Genomic DNA, 18,883 nt, shown 5'->3' with positions numbered 1-18,883 from the left:
CAAACAGAAACCAAAATCCAATGAAGTTCTGAAACACGCTATCATGTGGATAAATCTTGAAACCAGTACTCTCAGTGAAAGAAGCCAGACACAAAATGCCACAATATTGTTAGGATTCTATTTCCCTGAAATGTCCAGAATAGGTAAGTCCATAGAAACAGAAAGTAAATTAGTGGTTGCCAGGGGCTGGAGGGGTCGCAGGCCACAGAGGCTGCTCTACTACTTGTACATGGTGATGATTGCATAACACAGGTGAATGCACTGAATGTCACAAATAAGAGCTCCTTTGTTGTGTGCATTTTACCACAATAAAACAGATGAATAGAAGCATTATAGCAGGAGTGTAGGCTAGGGGTGGATGACTGGTGGGGACCCCAAGCATGATAATAGAATACTGGGACTGTGTGTTACTGAGGTCATATTAGAAGATATGAAAGTCCTGCAGTAGCACTTTAAGGGGACACTTGGGGGAGGGGTTGGAAGGAGGAAGTATCTGGAGAATTCTATTATAGCAGGAGCTAGTGAAGGCTGGGGTGGGGGGTTGGGGGGGACAATGAGATAAAAGGGGACCCACACTGATCTCCAAATTTGGGACTTCGACATTGTTGCTTCTCAACTTTGTCACGAATTCGCTGAGTGGCTGACACCCTCAAAAAAAAAAAAAAAAATCAGGGAGCAACAGAGAAAAAGATTTTAAAAAAAAAAGAAAGAAAATTTCCAGAGAGAGTCAGAGACCAACACTCAGGCTGGGTCCACGGCCTGGGGTGTGCCCTGCAGCTGGGGGGCGGGGTTGGATGTTCCTGGAGTCAAGGAGCCAGCCGTCTCCGGACAGGATGTGAGAGAGGAACTGGGGTCTCCAGTCACGGGAGCCAGCCGGGGCAGCAGGAGGGAAGGAATCGTGGCTGCAGTGAGTAGAGCTGGGTCCCAGACCGACGGAGCAGAGAGCCGGGCGCCGGACTCCCGAGGCTCCGGGAGGAGGGCGCGAGGGTCTGGACTTTAGGGTCTGAGGGAGGAGGGGGGGTGCTCCCTGGACTCGCGGGTCTGAGGGCGGAGGAGGAGGCGGGGCCGAACTCGGAGAAAGGAATCCCAGCCTATCCAGGCTCTGTAACTAATTAACCAACCCGGAGCGACTTACTGGGTGAAAGTTCATGGACGAGGAGGACATTGTTGTCATTTTCCTCGATCGAGCGCAGCCGCCGAGCCTTCGTGGTGGCCTAGCAGGACCGGACCTGGGGGAGTGGGGCAGGGGCGGGGCGGGGGTCCTGAGGAATCACGCGCCCCCTCCCGCCCCAGGTCTCCCGCTGAGGATGCGGGTCCCCCGGTCTCAGCCCTGGGGGCTCGCTCTCCTGCTTCTCCTCTTGCCTGGAACGCTGCGTGCAGGTGAGGGGGCTCCGGGGCTGGGGCTGCTGGGCAGCAGGGAGGTGCCGCCCGCTGGGAAAAGAGCAAAGGAAGCTAAATCCGAGGTTCCGCTAGCTCCGGGCACTTCCTCCTTTGCCGCCTTTCACTTGGTTTCTATCTCCTCCCTCTGGCGGTGTTTCTGGGAAGCACCTGTCCCTTTCTGTCTGGGTCTCTGTCCCTCTCTCGGGGGCTGTCCCCCCTCTCCGAGTCTGGTCTCTCTATCTGGGATGGAGTCTTTTCTCTCTCCCAGATGGGGCGACCATCTGCTCTCTTCACCTCTGTCTCTCCAGCGGAGAGCCATCGCTCTCTTCTGTACCACTTCACCGCCGTGTCCAACCCGGCCTCGGGGACGCCTGCCTTCTGGGTATCAGGCTGGCTGGGCCCACAGCAGTACCTGAGCTACAATAACCTGCGGGCCCAGGCTGAGCCGTATGGGGCTTGGGTCTGGGAAAGCCAGGTGTCCTGGTACTGGGAGAAAGAGACGACCGATCTGAGGGACAAGGAGAAACTCTTCCTCGAAGCTCTCAAAGTCTTCGGGGACAGAGGTGAGAGTGGGACTAATGGGTCTGAGGGAGGAGGGGCTGGGGACCTGGATCCTGGGTCTCAAAGAGGAGGGGACTAGAGCCCTGACTCCTGGGCCCTGCTCACCTGTGTGTGGGCACCCCAGATTCCTACACCCTGCAGGGCCTGCTGGGCTGCGAGTTAGGCCCTGACAACGTCTCAGTGCCCATGGCCAAGTATGCCCTGAACGGTGAGGAGTTCATGGAGTTCGACCCCAAGCTGGGCATCTGGGATGGGGACTGGCCTGAGGCCCGGACCGTCGGTATCAAGTGGATGAAGCACCCTGAGGCGGTCAACAAGGAGAAGACCTTCCTGCTCTACTCCTGCCCCCACCGGCTGCTGGGGCATCTGGAGAGGGGCCGTGGCAATCTGGAGTGGAAGGGTGAGCAACCCCCTTAAAAGTCCTGATCGCCAGGGACCTCTCCATCCCCACCACTCTGCCTGAGTCCTCATCCTCTTCCCCAGCCTCTCTTCCCTCATCTGCCCCCCTCTTCCACAATCATGTCCCAGAGGGTCTTTCTCCAGCCTAAGCTGCCCCTGTTCCTCTCATGCACACAGCCCTCCTGTGGCTCCCAGAGCCATCTGGACACAGCCAAAGCCCCTCAGCCTAGCACTGAGGCCCCACGTGGCGTGGCCTCTGTCCCTCTCCTCAGCCTCCCATTTCTCCATTGGCTTTACTCAGCTGGACAGAATCACCCAGAGTTCCTTCCGCTCACATCAGCCTTCACATTTCTTCGCCTTTGCCAGTTTCCCTGGTGCCAGATGCCACTGGTGTCAGGTTCCACTCTGGCCCATAAGACTTGCTGCTTTTGGGTGCCCACAGTGCCTCGTGTAACCTCTGTTACAGGCAGCACAGGTCACTCTGAGCTATAATTACATGCGTGTCTGGGGAATTCAAGGGCTGCAGTTAGCGCTCTTTTGTCCTCAGCGTCCCCCACATTGCAATTCCTGCTTCCATCTCAGCCCTCATTACAGACCATCCTCTACCCAGCAGTCAGAAGAATGTTTAAAAAACTTGAGCTCCCTTCCCAGTGCTGCTTAAAACCATCCAATAGATTCCCAGTAGTCTTAGACTAAAATCCAAACTCTAATCCAAGGCCTGCTAGCTCCACATGGTCTATCTGCTTGCAGCCACTGGAATTTCACAATGCTCTCAACTACAGTGGCCTTCTCCCTTTCCTCCAATATGTCAGGGTCTTTCCTTCTTCAGGGCCTTTGCACCTGCTGTTCCCTCTGCTTTTGATTCTCTTCCTTGGGATCCTGCCATGACTGGGTTATTCTCGTGCTTGAGATTTGACCTTGGATGTCAGTTCTTCAGCAGGGCCCTCACTGACCACCCTGGCTGTGCCCCCATCTGACCCCCATTATTGTCTCTCATGCCATTGTTTTGTCCATTCATTCATTATAGCATCTTTCTTTTTTTTCTCTTTTCTTGAAGTGTAATTTACTTACCTAAAGTACACAGCTTGATTAATTTTTATATATGCCCATGAACCTGCCCTCCAGATCAAGACCTAGAACACTGGCAGCACCCCGGAGACTTCCTTGTGTCCCCTCGCTGATTTCTATCATGATAGTGTTGCCTAATTTTGAACTTCATATGACTATGAGCATATGCTCATTCATGTCTGGCTTTTTTCACTCAAGAGTGTGTCTTGAGACTCATCTCTGATGTTGGGTGTATCTGTAGTTCACTTGTTTTTATCGCTGAGTAGTATTCTGTTGCATGTTTCACATCACAGTTTGTCAATAAATGGTTTATTTCCAATTGGAGCTATTAAGAATAAAGCTTCTATGAACATTCTTGTACACATCTTTTGATGAATATATATTTTCATTTATTTTGACTAAATACCCGTGGGTGGAGTTGTCACATCGTAGTGTAGGCATAGGATTAATTCTAGGAGGTAGTGCTAAACATTTTCTCAAAGTGATTGAACCAATTTTATGTTTCCACCAGCGCATATGAGAATTCCAGTTGCTCCACAGGCTTGCCAGAATTTGATATTGTCTGTCTTTAGTTTTAACCATTCTATTGGGTATGTAGTGATGTCTTATTGTGATTTCACTTTTGATCTATCTGATGACACATGAAGATCAGATAAAGGATTAGATGACTAGCAATACTGAGTACTCTTCCACATTATCAGCAAGTTGAGTGTCTTCCCTATTGGAGTGGCTGTTTGAGTCTTTTGCCCATTTTTAAATTGGAACTTTTGTCTTTTTTTTTTTCTTGTTAGAATTCTTAGTATATTCTGGGTATTTGCATGTCAGTTGGTTCTATTGGAAATAGCTTCTCCCAGTCTGCAGCTTGTCTTTTCACTCTCTTAATGAAACCTTTTGATGAACAAAAGTTCTTAATTTTAGTGAAGATCAATTTACCAATCATTTATTCTATAGCTCTTTTGTGTGTTCTCTTTAAGATCTTTCCTCTCCCAAAAGTATGAAGGTTTTCTCCTATGTCGTCTTTTAGATGCTTGATTGGTAAATCACTTTCATATTTAGCAATATGATCCATGACCAGTTAATTGTGTGTAGTGTTATGAGGTAAGGATCAAGGTGTATTTGTCCCTCATGGATATCCAGTTGACCCAGCATCATTTGTTGCAAGAGCACCATCCCCTTTCCCCCAGTGAACTGCAGTGAAAACTTTTTCCTCAATTAGGTATGGATCTGCTTCAACTGGACTAAAATTGAATGAATACCTAACTCCTTTGATCAGTGTAGCTTTAGAGAACGTTTTGACATCTAGCAATTAAGTTCTTCAGCTTTATTGCCTTGGTTATTCTGTGTCATTTGCATCTCTAGATACATTCATGCTTGTCTATTTCTGCCAAAAAAAAAATTCTGTTGGGATTTTGATAGTGATTGAATTGTATCTATAGATCAATGTGGGGAGAACTGACATCTTAACATTAACTCTTCTAACCCATGAATACAGTATATCCCTCTACTTGTTTAGAAGTCCTTTAATTTCTCTCAGTAACACTTTGTAGTTTTCAGTGTAGAGGTCTTACACCTCATTAGTTACACTTTTTCCCCTAAGTATTAGGCATTTTTTGATGCTTCTGTAAACGGTAATTCTAAAAATTTCATTTTCAGGGGAGGGTATAGCTCAAAGTGGTAGAGCACATGCTTAGCATACACAAGGTCCTGGGTTCAATCCCCAGTACCTCCTCTAAAAAAAAGTAAGTAAATAAATAAACCTAAGTACATCCCTCCCCCCAAAACAAAACAAATAAATAAAAACTTCATTTTCTAATGGTTTGTAGCTAGTTTATAGAAATACTATTGATTTGTAAAAAATACTATTGATTTTTATATATTTTCTTATATTTAAAAACTTTGCTGAATTCACTTATTCCTGGTACTTCTTCCTAGATTCTTCTGGATTATGTCATATTTGACATGTTTTATTTATTTTCTTTTCTAGTTTTAATACCTCATTTCTTTTTCTTATCTTATTGCACTGGCTAGGATCCCCAGTGTTGAACCGAGTGGTGAGAATGAACATCTTATAGTCTCAGACTCACAGGGAAAGCATTTAGTTTTTTACTATTAAATGTTATGTTAATTATAGGTTCCTTGCTAATGCCCATTGTCAAATTAAGGAAGTTTCCTCCAACTCCTAGTTTTCTGAGAGTCTTTTGGGCTTTGTTTTTTATTTTTTGTTTGTTTGTTTTTTGTGGGGGGAGGTAATTAGGTTTACTTACTTATTTATTTATTAACAGAGGTACTGGGGATTGAACCCCGGAGCTGGTGCATGCTAAGCAGGCAGTCTACCACTGAGCTATACCCTCCCCCTTTGTTTTCTTTTGAATGGTGCTGAATTTTATCAAATGACCATTTGCTTTTTCCCTTTTAGTCTAACATGGTGAGTTATATTAGCTGATTTTCAAATGTTAAACCAATCTAGAATTCCTAGAATAAGCTTCACTTGATCATAATGTGTTATCCTTTATATAAGTTGCTTGATTCTATCTTCTCATATTTTTAGAGAATTTTGAGTCTATTTTCATGAGAGATAGTGGTCTAAAATTCCCTTTCTTTTTATGTCCTTGTGAGATTTTGTTATTAAGGTACACTGGCTTGTAAAATATGCTGTGAATGGTTTCCTCTTTTTTGTTCCATAGAAGAATTTGTGTAAGAGTTTCTTCCTTAGTTGTTTTGAAGAGTTCACCAGTGATGTCATCTGGACCTGGAATTTTATTTGTTGAAAAGCTTTAGATTAGGGATTAAAATTTTTAAATAGTTATAAGACATTTTTAACATTTAACATTTCTTCTTCCATCAGTTTTGGAAGGTTGTGTTTCTCAGGAATTTGTCCAGTTCATTTAAATTTCAAATGTGCTGGCATGACATTTTTCATATCCTCTTGCTATCTTTTGAATGACTGTAGGATCTGTCTTATTCTCCCTCACTGCACTTTCTTAGTCTGTTTCCCTTACATTCATATGTACACTAATACTTGTTTCTCTTCCCTCATTAGAACATAAGCTCCATGAGGACAGGGACTTCTGTCTGTCTTGTTCACTGCTGTATCTCTGGCCCTGGGAGTTCGTGGGCCTGGGGCTCAGGCCTGTCTGCCTGTTTGTTGCAGAGCCACCCTCCATGCGCCTGAAGGCCCGACCAGGCAACCCGGGCTTTTCCGTGCTCACCTGCAGTGCCTTCTCCTTCTACCCACCGGAGCTGCAACTGCGATTCCTACGGAATGGGCTGGCAGCTGGCTCTGGTGAGGGCGACGTTGTCCCCAACGGCGATGGCTCCTTCTACGCCTGGTCATCACTAACAGTCAAAAGCGGTGACGAGCACCAGTACCGCTGCTGGGTGCAGCACGTGGGGCTGGCCCAGCCCCTCACTGTGGAGCTGGGTGAGGTCCCGCTGGGAGAAGATACTCCCTACTTCTGGTTGCCTTTTCTCCCTCTCCTGCAGCTTCCTGAGTTTGACCACCTTCCACCCCACTGCTGCCAGTTCTCCTTGAGCCTGACTGCTTTGTGCCCCACCACTGCCAGTTCTTCCAAAGCCTGACAGCCTTTTGTCCTGTGTTGCTGGGCCTCCCCAAGTCTGACTGCCTTCCGTCCTTCTGCTGCTGACCTCATTGAGTCTGGCCACCCGTTAACCACTATGGGAAGTCCTCCTTAAGTCTGACCACCTTCCGTCCTGCTGCTGCTAGTATTCGTGGAGTCTGACCCTCCGTTGTCTGCTGCTGCCAGTCCTCTATGAGTCTGACTTTCTACCGCTCTGTGCCCGCCCCTCCTCTTCAAGTTGGAACACGACTCACCCTGCTGCTACAGGTCCCTTGATCAGAGTGACTGAGACGCGCCCCCCCCCCCCCCGCCTTGCTGTGGCTGGTTCTTACATCCAAGCTGGGGGCTTTCTTGACTGAGAGCATCATCTCAGTGGCCTTTCCTTTACCCACACCCCGTGCCTGAAACTTGGTGCTGAGATCTGGGAGTTTGGGAGGGACTGAGAACCCTCAGTCCCCTGTCCTGACTCAGATGCAATGGAGGGTCCATTAAACATCTCCCAACATTCTCTGGCTGCAGAATCACCAGCCAAGTCCTCGGTACCAGTGATTGGAATCTTCATCGGCTTCCTACTGCTCATGACAGTGGCTGCAGGAGGAGCTCTGCTGTGGAGGAGGAGAAAGGGACTGCCAGGTGTGGGACGGGAAGAGGGAACTGCCTCAGAGGGAGGGAGACCCCCCAAAGAGACGGAGACACATTCCTGAGGGAACAGAGAATCTAGACAGAGAGGGCTAGAGACTCAGAGAGAGGTTGGGACAGAAAACTGGAGGGGAGAAACAGACTCAGAGCGGGACAGAAACCCACAGAGTAGGGCAGAGACCCAGAGGATTTCAGAGATTCTGATTATCTCCTCTCTTCCTCTTTCCTCAGCCCCTTGGATCGCTTTCCGTGGGGACGATATAGGGGCCCTCCTGCCCACTCCTGGCCTTTCCAAAGATGCTGAATCTTAGGATATAAATGCGTTCCCAGCAACTGCCTGATCGTCCCCCATCCTGGCTGCTACCAGCTAATGTAGTCAGGTCCTTTTCATGCTGTGAGACCTCCAGGAATCCTGGTATTTCTGAGCCTCCAGAAGGACCCGATGTGCTCCCTCTGGATTTCTCCTGTGGTCTGCCTCAGTTTCCCCTCCTGATATGTATGGCTTTTTTCCACCTCCACGTATAACATGGGTTTGGGCCCGAATCATTGTGTTTTCATAGTTTACCTTTTTAGGGAAATGCAGGGGGAATAAATGGTGCAAGCCTTGGGCTTCAAATCTCTCCTCAGGCTAACTTGTTGCCATGGTGGAATCTGCCAATTTTATATACCAAGTCATGTATTTTTAATTAATAAATTTCACAAATATTCACTGAATGTTTACACTGTGCCAGGCATTTTGACGAATTCTTGGCTGGAGTCTGACCTGACTCCCTGGTGGAGGGGAAAAGAACTGTTCTTGAGGAAAACAAATGCCTCTTCTGGCCTCTTGGTTCCCTTCTTAAAACAGGCGGACAAAGGGAAAGAGAGAAAAATACATCTCCCGTGAGGCTTTGGAGCTAGAACAAACTGGAGGTAGTTAGGAAGGGCATCCCGATGCCTGCCGGGAGTTGTAGTTCGCGCGGCTGCGTATCTCCCGCGTTGCCCAACCCGCCTGCTCAGGGAAGGCCTCCTCAGGGGAGGGGCGGGGCTGAGCCTCGTGGGCCGCGTTTTCCTTTGTGGACGTGGCGAGGGGCGCCCAAGGCCTTCCCAGCTCTCGTCAGCCCCGCCCTATGGGGCCCTCATGAGCGCTCATTGGTCGGAGGGCGGGGCCTCTACGCTGCAGGAGGCGGGGCCTCTACGCTGCGGGGCCTGGCTGGAGAGCCGCCAAATTGGGCATCTTTTTGCAGAACGCAGAGTGGAACATAGCGAAGTGAAGCTGCCTAACGGGGTAAAGGGAGGCGGGGGTGCGTGGCCTGTCCAGGGGGGATGGTTCGGGTCCGCTTGGGTGGAGGATTGGGGTCCAGGCTGAAAGCGACGCCCGGGAGCCTGCATGATTTCTCTTTAGCCACGACTCCGCCTTGAATTATGCGCGGGAAGTGTGCCACGTCTCCCGCTGGAACCTACCCACTTGTGGCTCTGGTACCCCTCTAGGGCTTCCTCAGAAGATTCTATCCCTACAGCTGGTTTTACCTCTGAGAACCCCGCCTCACTTTTCCGCATCCCCTCCCTTCTTGAGCCCCAGACTTTGCAGCCAGCTCTCAACTCTGTATCCTGTACTGTGTTTCCCCCACCCCATCATCCTGTCCCGTCTCTGTCCTGTTTTCTGTGACCCCTGACTCCTAGCCTCCGCCACTCCTCAGGGACTGATGATGTGGCGACCGTCACTTCTACTGCTGCTGTTGCTGCTTAGGCGCGGAGCCGAGGGGAAGCCGTCTCCTGACGCCGGCCCTCATGGCCAGGGGAGGGTGCACCAGGCGGCCCCCCTGAGCGAGGCCCCTCATGATGACGCTCACGGGAACTTCAATATGACCACGAGGCTTTTCTGGGACGAGAAGTGGCCAAGGAATTCGACCAACTCAGCCCAGAGGAAAGCCAAGCCCGTCTGGGGTAGGAGAGAGATGGAGGAGGGAGGAGGAGTCAAGGTTGTAATTTTAAAGGAGATCGGGGAGGCCTCAGTGAGAAGGTAATATCTGAGCCACGTGAGTATATAGGAGCATAGCACTCCAAGCAGAGGGGTACAGTGCAAAGCCCTGAGGTAGGAGTAGTCCTGATATGTTTAAGGAACAGTGAGGCCCTTGTGTGGCTGGAACCCAGTGAGCTCAGGGATAGGGTAGGAGGTGACAGCAGAGAAGGAACCAAGGGGTCAGATTGTGCACGGCCTTTCGGGCCACGGTGAAGATTTAAGCTTTTCTCTGAGTGAGATGAGAGCCACAGGATGGCTCTGAGCAGAAGGAGGATGTAAGTTGACTTGGGTTTTAAAAATCCCTCTGGTTGCCATGCAGGGAACAGAATATAGGGAGCAAGAAGCAGGGAGCCCGGTGAGGAAGTGGCAGCAATTGTCCAGGTGGGAGACAAGAGACTAGGGTGGCCAGATTCAGAGTGGAGATAGCGGTGGTGGTCAGATCTGCTGACTAGGATATTGTGCACAAATGGGGTTGGATGAAGGAGGAATGGGGGAGGAAAGGCAGTGATATGGTCACACATTTGTAATAGCATTTATTACAATGCCTGGCACTGTTCTAAGTGCTTTACGAGGCTTAACTCATTTAATCTTCACATCTATGCTGTGGGGTAGGTTCTATTACTTATTCCCATTTTACAGAAAGGGAGTTTGAGGCACAGAGAGGTTAAGTGACTTGCCCACAGCCACACAGCCAGTAAGAAGAGGTGGCAGACTTTGAACCTAAATAACTGGCTCTAGAGCCCAAGCTCTTAATCACAGCTGGAACCTCAGGGTGGCTGGATCCCGACAGATCAGAGCAGAGACAGCCTAGCACAGGAAGGAGGGGTGAGCGACCTGGGCAAAGGCCGTCTCGGATTCGACCTGGGGGACTGGGTCGCGGGGGGCTTTGGGACAGTGACAGGAAGGAGGGCTCTGTTAGAGTTGGGCGAGGACACAGAGCAGCGGCGGGGCGTTGACAGGGGAGAGGGAAAGGACCTGGGAGCCGAGCGACAGGTGTGGCCCAAGAGAAGGGGCATGAGATTGACCTGCTACGCGGAGGTGCACAGAATCAGGCTGGTGCGCGAGGAGGAATGGGTGGAGACCGAGCCCGCAGGGTTGCGGCTGGTGGTCGTAGGGCAAAGCCTGATAACTGCTGGGAAAAACTAGGGGGAAAGGGTGAGTCTCAGAGTACCGCGGGGCTGCATAAATAGAGGCCAGAAATTGACACGCGCAGCCAGGGAGGGGGCGGGCCAGAGCGAAGGGTCTGAAAACTGACAGCCAGTGGAAAGGGGCGGGGCCCGAGACAGCGAGAGGTCCAGGGAATATGTGGCCTTGGCAGTCGGAGTTCAGAGTGAGTCTTGGAGCAGAGGATCTGCAGGCGAGGGGCGAGATGCGACTCTCCGCCCCCTGCCCCCGCCCCAACTCGTTCAAGCCAGAGATGGAGCACGTGCAGGGTTGAGGGGTGAGGCCAAAGTGGAGGGTGGACTCTGGATTGTCATAGGTCCTTACCCCAAGCGGGCATGTCGTGGACCGCAAGAGCCAGACGTAGGCCCGCAGGGTCTCAGAAAGGACACTGTCGCCTCTGGGAGCAGAGCTGGGTTTGAGGAGGCGGAGCCCTGAGGTGGACGTGGTCCCAGGATAGACAGGCACCTCCACCCAGTTTGCCCGTGATTCGTAGACAGTGTTTTCAGCCCTGTGTGTGTGTGGGGGGGGGTGTCTCGAGTGCCTGGAAGAAGGCAGGAACCAGGGTGGGCGGAGCCCCAGACTGATGGGTGTCCCGCCCCGGCTCGCAGGCGCATCGTGGACCGCATGGACCGCGCCGGGGATGGGGACGGCTGGGTGTCGCTGACCGAGCTCCGCGCGTGGATCGCGCACACGCAGCAGCGGCACATAAGGGACTCAGTGAGCGCGGCCTGGAACACATACGACACCGACCGCGACGGGCGTGTGGGTTGGGAGGAGCTGCGTAACGCCACCTACGGTCACTACGAGCCTGGTACGAGGCGAGACCCGAACTCTGCTCCCCACACACACCATGGCCCGGACCTTTTTGATACCCTCATCCTGAGAACCTTAAGCTGGTTAACCAGATTCCTGACCTTTGACCTCCATCGCTTGCCCAGGGTCTACCCACTTCTAGGACTTGAAGCCCCCAATTCCTGATCTCTGGCTTCTCATTCTGACATCCCCACTGGGGAACTTCAGATCTTGACCAGGGACTTCTACCTCCCAAGCCCTAATAGCCTGACCCTTGACTGCTGACCTCTCTTCCTGAGAACCCCAAAGCCCTTTACTCCACCTCTGAATCTGGATTCCCTTCCCCTTCTGGATTCCCACCGCCCCAGCCCTCGGCCCCCATATCGCTTGTTCTCTCCCTCCTGGACCCTCATCCCAGCTTCCAGCCTGTCCCTCACATATTCCCAGAGGGATCTTTCCACACTCAGAGCCACTCTGACTTCCCCTTGCTCATAAACCCCCATGGCTCCCCAGGGTCCCCAGGAAGAAGTCTCAGCTCCTCAGCCCGGCTGGCTTCCTTTTTCTTCATTTTCTGCCGCAGTTAAATAGATCTGCAATTTCCCTGAATTCCCCATGCTTTTTAAAACTCTACACTCAGCACACACTGTTCCCTTTGTTGAAAATGCCCTTCCTCTCCTCTCTGTCCAGCAACCTGAGTCAGTATACTGCATCAGAGCCTGACTTCAGGGCCCCGTGGGTCAGTGTCAACTCAAAGTCCATCATTCCTGGCTGCATGACCTTGGGCAAGTTATTTCCTCTCTCTGAGAGTCAGTTTTCTCCTTCACAGAGTGAGAATAAATAGAATAACCCACTTTACCTGATTTTTGTGAGAATCAAATGATTTTTTGTAGATAAGGAGCTTAGCACAAAATAAGCATTCACTACAAGGTAGCTACTATTATTTATTACTAATTCAGCGGAGGTCTCCCTGCCCTGACTAGAGTCAGATCCCTTTGTCTTTTTTTTTTTTTAACTGAAGTATGGTGAGGTACAATGTGTCAATTTCTGGTGTACAGCATAATGTCCAGGCATGCATATATATATGATCCCTTTGTCTTAAAGCACGTCTCACCAAGATCCCTCCTTCCCTAGGTGAAGAATTTCACGATGTGGAGGATGCAGAAACCTACAAGAAGATGCTGGCTCGGGACGAGCGGCGTTTCCGAGTGGCTGACCAGGATGGGGACTCAGTGGCCACTCGGGAAGAACTGACGGCCTTCTTGCACCCTGAGGAGTTCCCTCACATGCGGGACATCGTGATCGCTGTGAGTAGGGGCCAGAGGAACCCTCCTTCCCACCTCCCTCCCCGGACCCATGCTTCTGATACCAGGACTAGCCCCACCAGTGCTTACCTTGGGGGATCCAGGCATCTGGTCCTCCCACACTTTCCCCAGGGGCCCCAGATCAGTGGTGGGGTGGGCAACACCTCCCATTCCCACCTCCCAGATCCCCAGTGTCTTATATCTCCTGGTCTGGCCTCCCCCTTTCTACTTTGGGTTCCAGGCACCCACTCTGCCTTCAGAAAACCACATCCCCCAAAAGTGCCTTAGGGAGCCCCCATCCTGGCTGAACCCCAGGAAAATCCCAATCCCAGGCATGGAGTGTCCACTCTGAGGCCATTCCTGCTGGCCCCTAACTTCTTCTTCTTCTTTTTATTAGACTTTAATTTCTAGAGTAGTTAAGCCCTTCCTGTGTGCCAGGCACTCTTCTAACACCTTTACCCGTATCATCTCTATTTAATTGTCATGGCAACCCGATGGGGGTGGGTTGTCATCTTCATTTACATATAAGGACACCTCAGCACAGAGAGGTGAGGTCATGCGGGCAAGAAGTAGCATAGTCTGGATTTGAACCCAGGATTGGAAACCATGGTCTAAACCAGGGATCAGCAAACTGTCACCTGCTGCCAAATCCAGCCCACAGCTCGGTTTTGCCGGTGAAGTTCTGTTGTAACACAGCCACACCTACTTGTTTACATACCCTAGAACTGCACAGTCGAGTCCCTTTGACAGAAAGTGTACAACACCACATCTGAGATATTTACTATCCGACACTTTACAGAAAAAGTTTGTCAAGCCCTGACCTAAGCTCAGCTGTCAGTGAATTGTGAGCATAAGCTCCCCACACATAGGATTTCAAAACATGAATGTTAGCCCTAACTGTACTATAAGGAGGAAACTTAAGGGAAGTTACTTACAATAAATACCAGGCGGAGGGAGGATATAGCTCACTGGTAGAGTGTGTGCTTAGCATGCATGAGGTCCTGGGTTCAATCCCTAGTTCCTCCATTAACAACGACAACAAAAAAACCCTTGGAGGGCAGGCAACTCTGTTTTCCGTATCAGTATGATGTTCTTGGTGGACCATTTTGACACATACTCAATACTTCTTCTCTTGTGTTTTTTTTCTTCTTCTTGAGCAAACACCTTCTGTTCCCCACTTTTAATTTTTTTTTAATTGAAATACAGTCAATGCCAATGTGTCAATTTCTAGTGCACAGCAGTGTCCCAGTCATGCATATGCGTATGTTTTCATATTGTGTTCCCCACCTTTACCTTCAAAATCACTCACTGTAAGACGATACAGGCACCTGACACTCCAGCAAAGTCAAGTTCCAACGTTTTAAAATGGTTTACAGATATGATACAGGAAGCCCAGTAACATTTGACTTTCAGATGAACAACAGATAAATAATAACTTAGTAGTAGTAGTAGTAGCAGCAGTATGAATAACAAATAATAACAAACGATTCTTTAATATATGTCCCACACAATATTTGTGGGGATATTTATCTGAAATTCAAATGTAACTCAGCATCCTGTAGTATAAGTATGTCCCACATAATATTTGGGACATACTTACATTAATCCTAAATATTGCATGGGATATGCTAATTCCAAATATCATGTGGGGTAACTTACACTAAAGAATCATTTGTCATTTACATTATTTGTTGTTATAAATTCAAGTGTAATTGAATGTCCTGTGTTATTTGCTAAATCTGGTAACTCTACAGTACTTATATATCAAAATTCCTGTTATTTATTATTTTATTTTATTTTATTTTATTTTGGGGGGATAATTAGGTTTATTTACTATTTATTTTAGTGGCAGATGTAAGGATTGAAAAAGGACCTCAGGAAACAGTTATCTTCTCTCCAAGAATTTTTTTCCTAATGGTACTGGGGATTGAACCCAGGACCTCATGCATGCTGAGCATGCACTCTACCACTGAGCTATACCCTCCCCCAGCTTAGAGAATGTTCCCGGTAAAGATGTTAGGGAGGCAGGATGGCTCTTTGTGTGAACCCATGGGACACTTGGGTTCCCTGGCTCCCACCAACTAAGTGCAGGCAGGGCCCACATCTTTATGATACCCCAGGAAGTCCCCAGATCGTCCATGCACCCCCAGGGAGAGTTACGCCCTGTAGGGACTTCTCCGCTGTCTGGCCCGTGGCCACCCCAGAACCAGATTCCCAGAGAGAACCTCACAGCCTGACGCCAGGGTCCAGCCCCCTCGGGAGCCAATACCGCTTTCTCCCCAGGAAACCCTGGAGGATCTGGACAAGAACAAAGATGGCTACGTGCAAGTGGAGGAATACATTGGTGAGTGGGACCTGATTCCCTCCCCAAGGATGCCTGTCCTCTCCCGAGCATGAGTGGCAGCCGATAAATATATCAACCCTTAGAGCAAAGGCCCTCTGAAGTTGGGGCAGGGGCGCTGCAGGGGTCCATGCGTCTACCAAACATTCACTGAGCATCCCCTGCCTGCCTGGCCAGGGAGACATTTACTGAGCATGAGTATTTGCTGGGCCCAGCAAATCTTTATCAAACACCTAGTGACTGCCAGGCCTGGGAGACATTTACTGAGTCCCTTCTGCGTGCCAGATCGAAAAAGCATTTATCAAGCACCTACTGTGTTCCAGGGCCAGGAAACACTTCTTGAGCATCTCCTGTATGTTAGGGGTTGAGGATACAGCAGGGAATATCACACACCTGTCCCTTCCTGGGAGGGTCTGGCGTTTCTACAAAGTCAGGGCTCAGGGTCTGTGTTTGGTCCGGGTAGGAAGTCAGTAAACTTGTCTTGGACCTGCATTTACACAGTAAATGCTGCATGCATCTCCTGTGATTCGGGATGTTGGGGAACCCTCACAACACCCCCCAATTTCCCCTTGGTCCTGCCTCTGGGCCCTGCCCTCAGAGGGCAAAGAATTTGGTTGAAGGGAAGGCTATTAAGCATGGATGTTTTTAAAGTTTGAAAACATTTTTCTAGAGAATGCTTTTGTGGGACAAACCTGCAGGTATTTTATTTAAGCATAATTTATTTTTTTATATCTTTGAGGAAGATAGAAATCTCAGTCTCCCTCTCTCTCTCTTTCTTTGGTAAGAAAGAACTTCCAGGGGAGGGTAGAGCTTAGTGGTAGAGCCTATGCTTAACACACACGAGATCCTGGATTCAATCCCCAGTACCTCTATTAACAAGGAAAAAGAAAAGAAATGGTGACTTAGGACCATTAAAAAAAAAAAAAAAGAAACTTGAAGGGTAATTGGGTACCAGTGCTGGGTAGAGACTCTATCTTTGATGATACCCTTGTGACAGCTCCGTGGCCTGTCCCCTAAGGAGAGGAGGGCAATTCTGTCCTAATCATACTGGCTTTGTGTCTGGTATAAAAGGACTTGTCAGGTTGTAATGTCTTCCAAATCCATTGATGGGCTCCTGGGGCAAAGAAGAGTTTTTCAAAGGGGTTCTGAGTGTGGTGAGCTGTTCAAAGTATAGTTTTAGAGGACCTCCTGTTACCTGGCCAGAAAAGTCTTCACTCATTCCTCCTTCATGTGAGTGCCTACTGTGTGTCGGGCCCTGCATCACAGGATGCACATGCTACTTCCACGTATGCATCATTCAGATTGATAGATGATTCAATCAAGCCAATGATCGATCAGTCAATGAAGTCAATTTCACATGCAGCTTAATGATCACCTTTAAGTCGGGTTTCGCTGTTAATCCCATTTAAACAAAAGAGGAAACCAAGGCAAACAAAAGTGAAGTGAGTGGCCAGAGGTCCCAGGGTCAAGAAGTGTGAGTCCCTGATGTCACAATGTTGTGCCCCCGACCCCAGCGGATCTGTACTCAGCCGAGCCTGGGGAGGAGGAGCCGGCCTGGGTGCAGACGGAGCGGGAGCAGTTCCGGGACTTCCGTGATCTGAACAAGGACGGGCGGCTGGATGGGAGTGAGGTCGGCCACTGGGTGCTGCCCCCCGCCCAGGACCAGCCACTGGTAGAGGCCAACCACTTGCTGCACGAGAGCGACACGGACAAGGTGTGCGGATGGGGGATGATGCCAGCTGGGTGTGCAGAAATGACCAAGTCCTGGGTCTGGAGCTTTGGGGGTCCCTGTTTGGCTGGAGAAGAAAGAGGGACAGAGAGATCGAGGTGGGGAGGGAGAAAAGGAGGAATGGAGATCTGGAGAGAAGGGGACGGAAACCTGAGAACCATACTTAGGTTCAGAGGGGTCTCGCAGGCAGGGCCCCTTGTCATCCCTGCTGACTTCTGATTCCCCCTCCAGGATGGGCGTCTGAGCAAGGCCGAGATCTTGGGCAATTGGAACATGTTCGTGGGCAGCCAGGCCACCAACTACGGCGAGGACCTGACACGTCACCACGATGAGCTCTGAGCCCCAGCACGCCCACTGCAGCCTCGTAGCCCCATGGGCTAACCCATGGAGGGGTCCCGGGGCCAGGCCTTCTCCGGTCCAGCTCTGCAGGATGTGGACACAGCCCCCGGCATCCCCCTGACCCTGGGATCTCTTGGACCCACTGGGTCAACTTCTCTCCCTGGGCCACCGCAGCCCCACCAAGGGTCTCACAGACCTGAAGGGTGAAGGACCACTCATCTCTCACTGGCAGAGTCTCCCAGCTCAGACCAAGGCCCCCCACATCAAGCTCAGCCTCCACTAACCCCCCAGCTCCAAATCTGAGCCTCACACTACGCAGATGAGAAACACTCCCCCGGGTGCCTCGAACTGGCCGGGCCCCCAGCACTTGCCCAAAGGATGCCTTCTCTCTGCCAAGGAGGCAATAAAATCTAGTGCTGGGCCTCATGTGTGTGTCTCTCTGAGGGGGTGACAGGGGCCTAGGGGAGGAATTGGGAGCTGTGATTGGGAGACAAACACGCTGGGGGTTAGGTGGGGAGGAGACAAGGCATTTGATGAGGGTGCTCTGGGGTTGGCAGGGTTTGAGGTCATTCCTAGAGACAAAAATTAAAACCAGGAGCCTGGACCCAGTAAACAAGCCAGCCAGACAGCTCTGCCATCTGGATAGCAAGTGATGGCAACGCCCTGTTAATAGAGTGGCCAGGAAAGGAAAACACAGTGAGGAAGTACGCCACGGGGAGTGGTCCAAGCAGAGGAAACAGCAAGTGCAAAGGCCTTGAGGCAGGAGTGGACATGGTGTGTGTGAGGATCAGCAAGGAGGCCAGTGTATCTAGGATGGAGTGAGCAAGGGGGAGAGGATGAGAGGTGAAGCAGAGAGTGAACTAGGATCAGGTCATACAGGACCTGTGGATAGGTCATGCTGGTATCTTTTGGTGGGACAAGCTAAAGGCAAAAACTCAAAGAGGGGGTCAGAGACCAGAGAGATGGGGACGGATTTATTCTCTGAGCCAGGGAGCCCCTGGAGGGTCCTGAGAGAAGATGGATGCCAGCTGACTTAGTTTTTTGTTTTGTTTTTTGGGGAGAGGTAATTAGGTTTATTTATTTATTTAATTTTTTAAAAAAGGATTGAACCCAGGACCTCGTGCATGCTGAGCACTCACTCCAGCACTGAGCTGTACCCTCCCCACCCACCTGATGCCAGTTGCCTTGGGTTACACGGCAGTCCCTGCTGCTGAGTCGGCGCAGGGGCCAAAGTCCAGCAGGACAGTACAGGCATTCAGGCGAGAGAGCAACACCTCACGTATGCCTTCTGCAGCCCCATGACACCCACTTGTTAAATTCACCTTGAGGGTTGGACATGCCTTATGGTTCTGTCCTGGCAGTTCCACTCCTGGTAGCTCCCTGAACAGAAATGTAAGAATCAGATCACCAACATAAGGTTCGTGGTTGCTTTATTTATGATAGCCCCAAACTGGAAACAACCCATGTGCTCAGCCACGGGAGGGCAGGTAAATGCATTGTGGAGACTTCACCCGCAGGGAGGATGCAGAGCAATGGGCAAGATTGATCTCAAGGCTCCTGGCGGCAGGGAGGAATCTCACAAACCTTGTA

The 18,883-nt window shown here is 50.2% G+C and overlaps 2 protein-coding genes across 4 annotated transcripts; both read left to right on the top strand.

The window, feature by feature from the left end:
- Nucleotides 1–625: 625 nt before the first annotated feature.
- On the top strand, nucleotides 626–8,339 carry FCGRT (Fc fragment of IgG receptor and transporter). Of its 3 annotated transcripts, none has more exons than XM_014560948.2 (7): nucleotides 626–987; nucleotides 1,294–1,380; nucleotides 1,689–1,943; nucleotides 2,066–2,341; nucleotides 6,560–6,829; nucleotides 7,506–7,619; nucleotides 7,857–8,339. In XM_014560948.2, exons 2-7 carry the CDS (start codon nucleotides 1,308–1,310, stop codon nucleotides 7,934–7,936), a joined length of 1,068 nt encoding a protein of 355 aa, XP_014416434.1. In that variant the 5' UTR covers nucleotides 626–987; nucleotides 1,294–1,307; the 3' UTR covers nucleotides 7,937–8,339. The 3 variants fall into 3 exon arrangements, with proteins under 3 accessions (XP_014416434.1, XP_006173857.2, XP_032341410.1); XM_006173795.3 differs by having other exon boundaries at nucleotides 630–907; XM_032485519.1 differs by lacking the exon at nucleotides 626–987 and having other exon boundaries at nucleotides 1,093–1,380.
- A 396-nt stretch (nucleotides 8,340–8,735) lies between these two features.
- RCN3 (reticulocalbin 3) lies at nucleotides 8,736–17,719 on the top strand. The gene is given in 8 exon segments (XM_006173794.3): nucleotides 8,736–8,892; nucleotides 9,305–9,464; nucleotides 9,467–9,551; nucleotides 11,400–11,602; nucleotides 12,715–12,887; nucleotides 15,168–15,228; nucleotides 16,740–16,939; nucleotides 17,186–17,719. Coding segments are annotated over 8 exon segments (1,137 nt in total). The 5' UTR covers nucleotides 8,736–8,745; the 3' UTR covers nucleotides 17,294–17,719.
- Nucleotides 17,720–18,883: the final 1,164 nt, after the last annotated feature.

The sequence above is a fragment of the Camelus ferus genome, chromosome 9, assembly GCF_009834535.1.
Source record: "Camelus ferus isolate YT-003-E chromosome 9, BCGSAC_Cfer_1.0, whole genome shotgun sequence".
NCBI lineage: Eukaryota > Metazoa > Chordata > Mammalia > Artiodactyla > Camelidae > Camelus > Camelus ferus.
The sequence above is the reverse complement of the archived record's forward strand: the minus strand, read 5'-3'. Positions and strand labels throughout refer to the sequence as shown.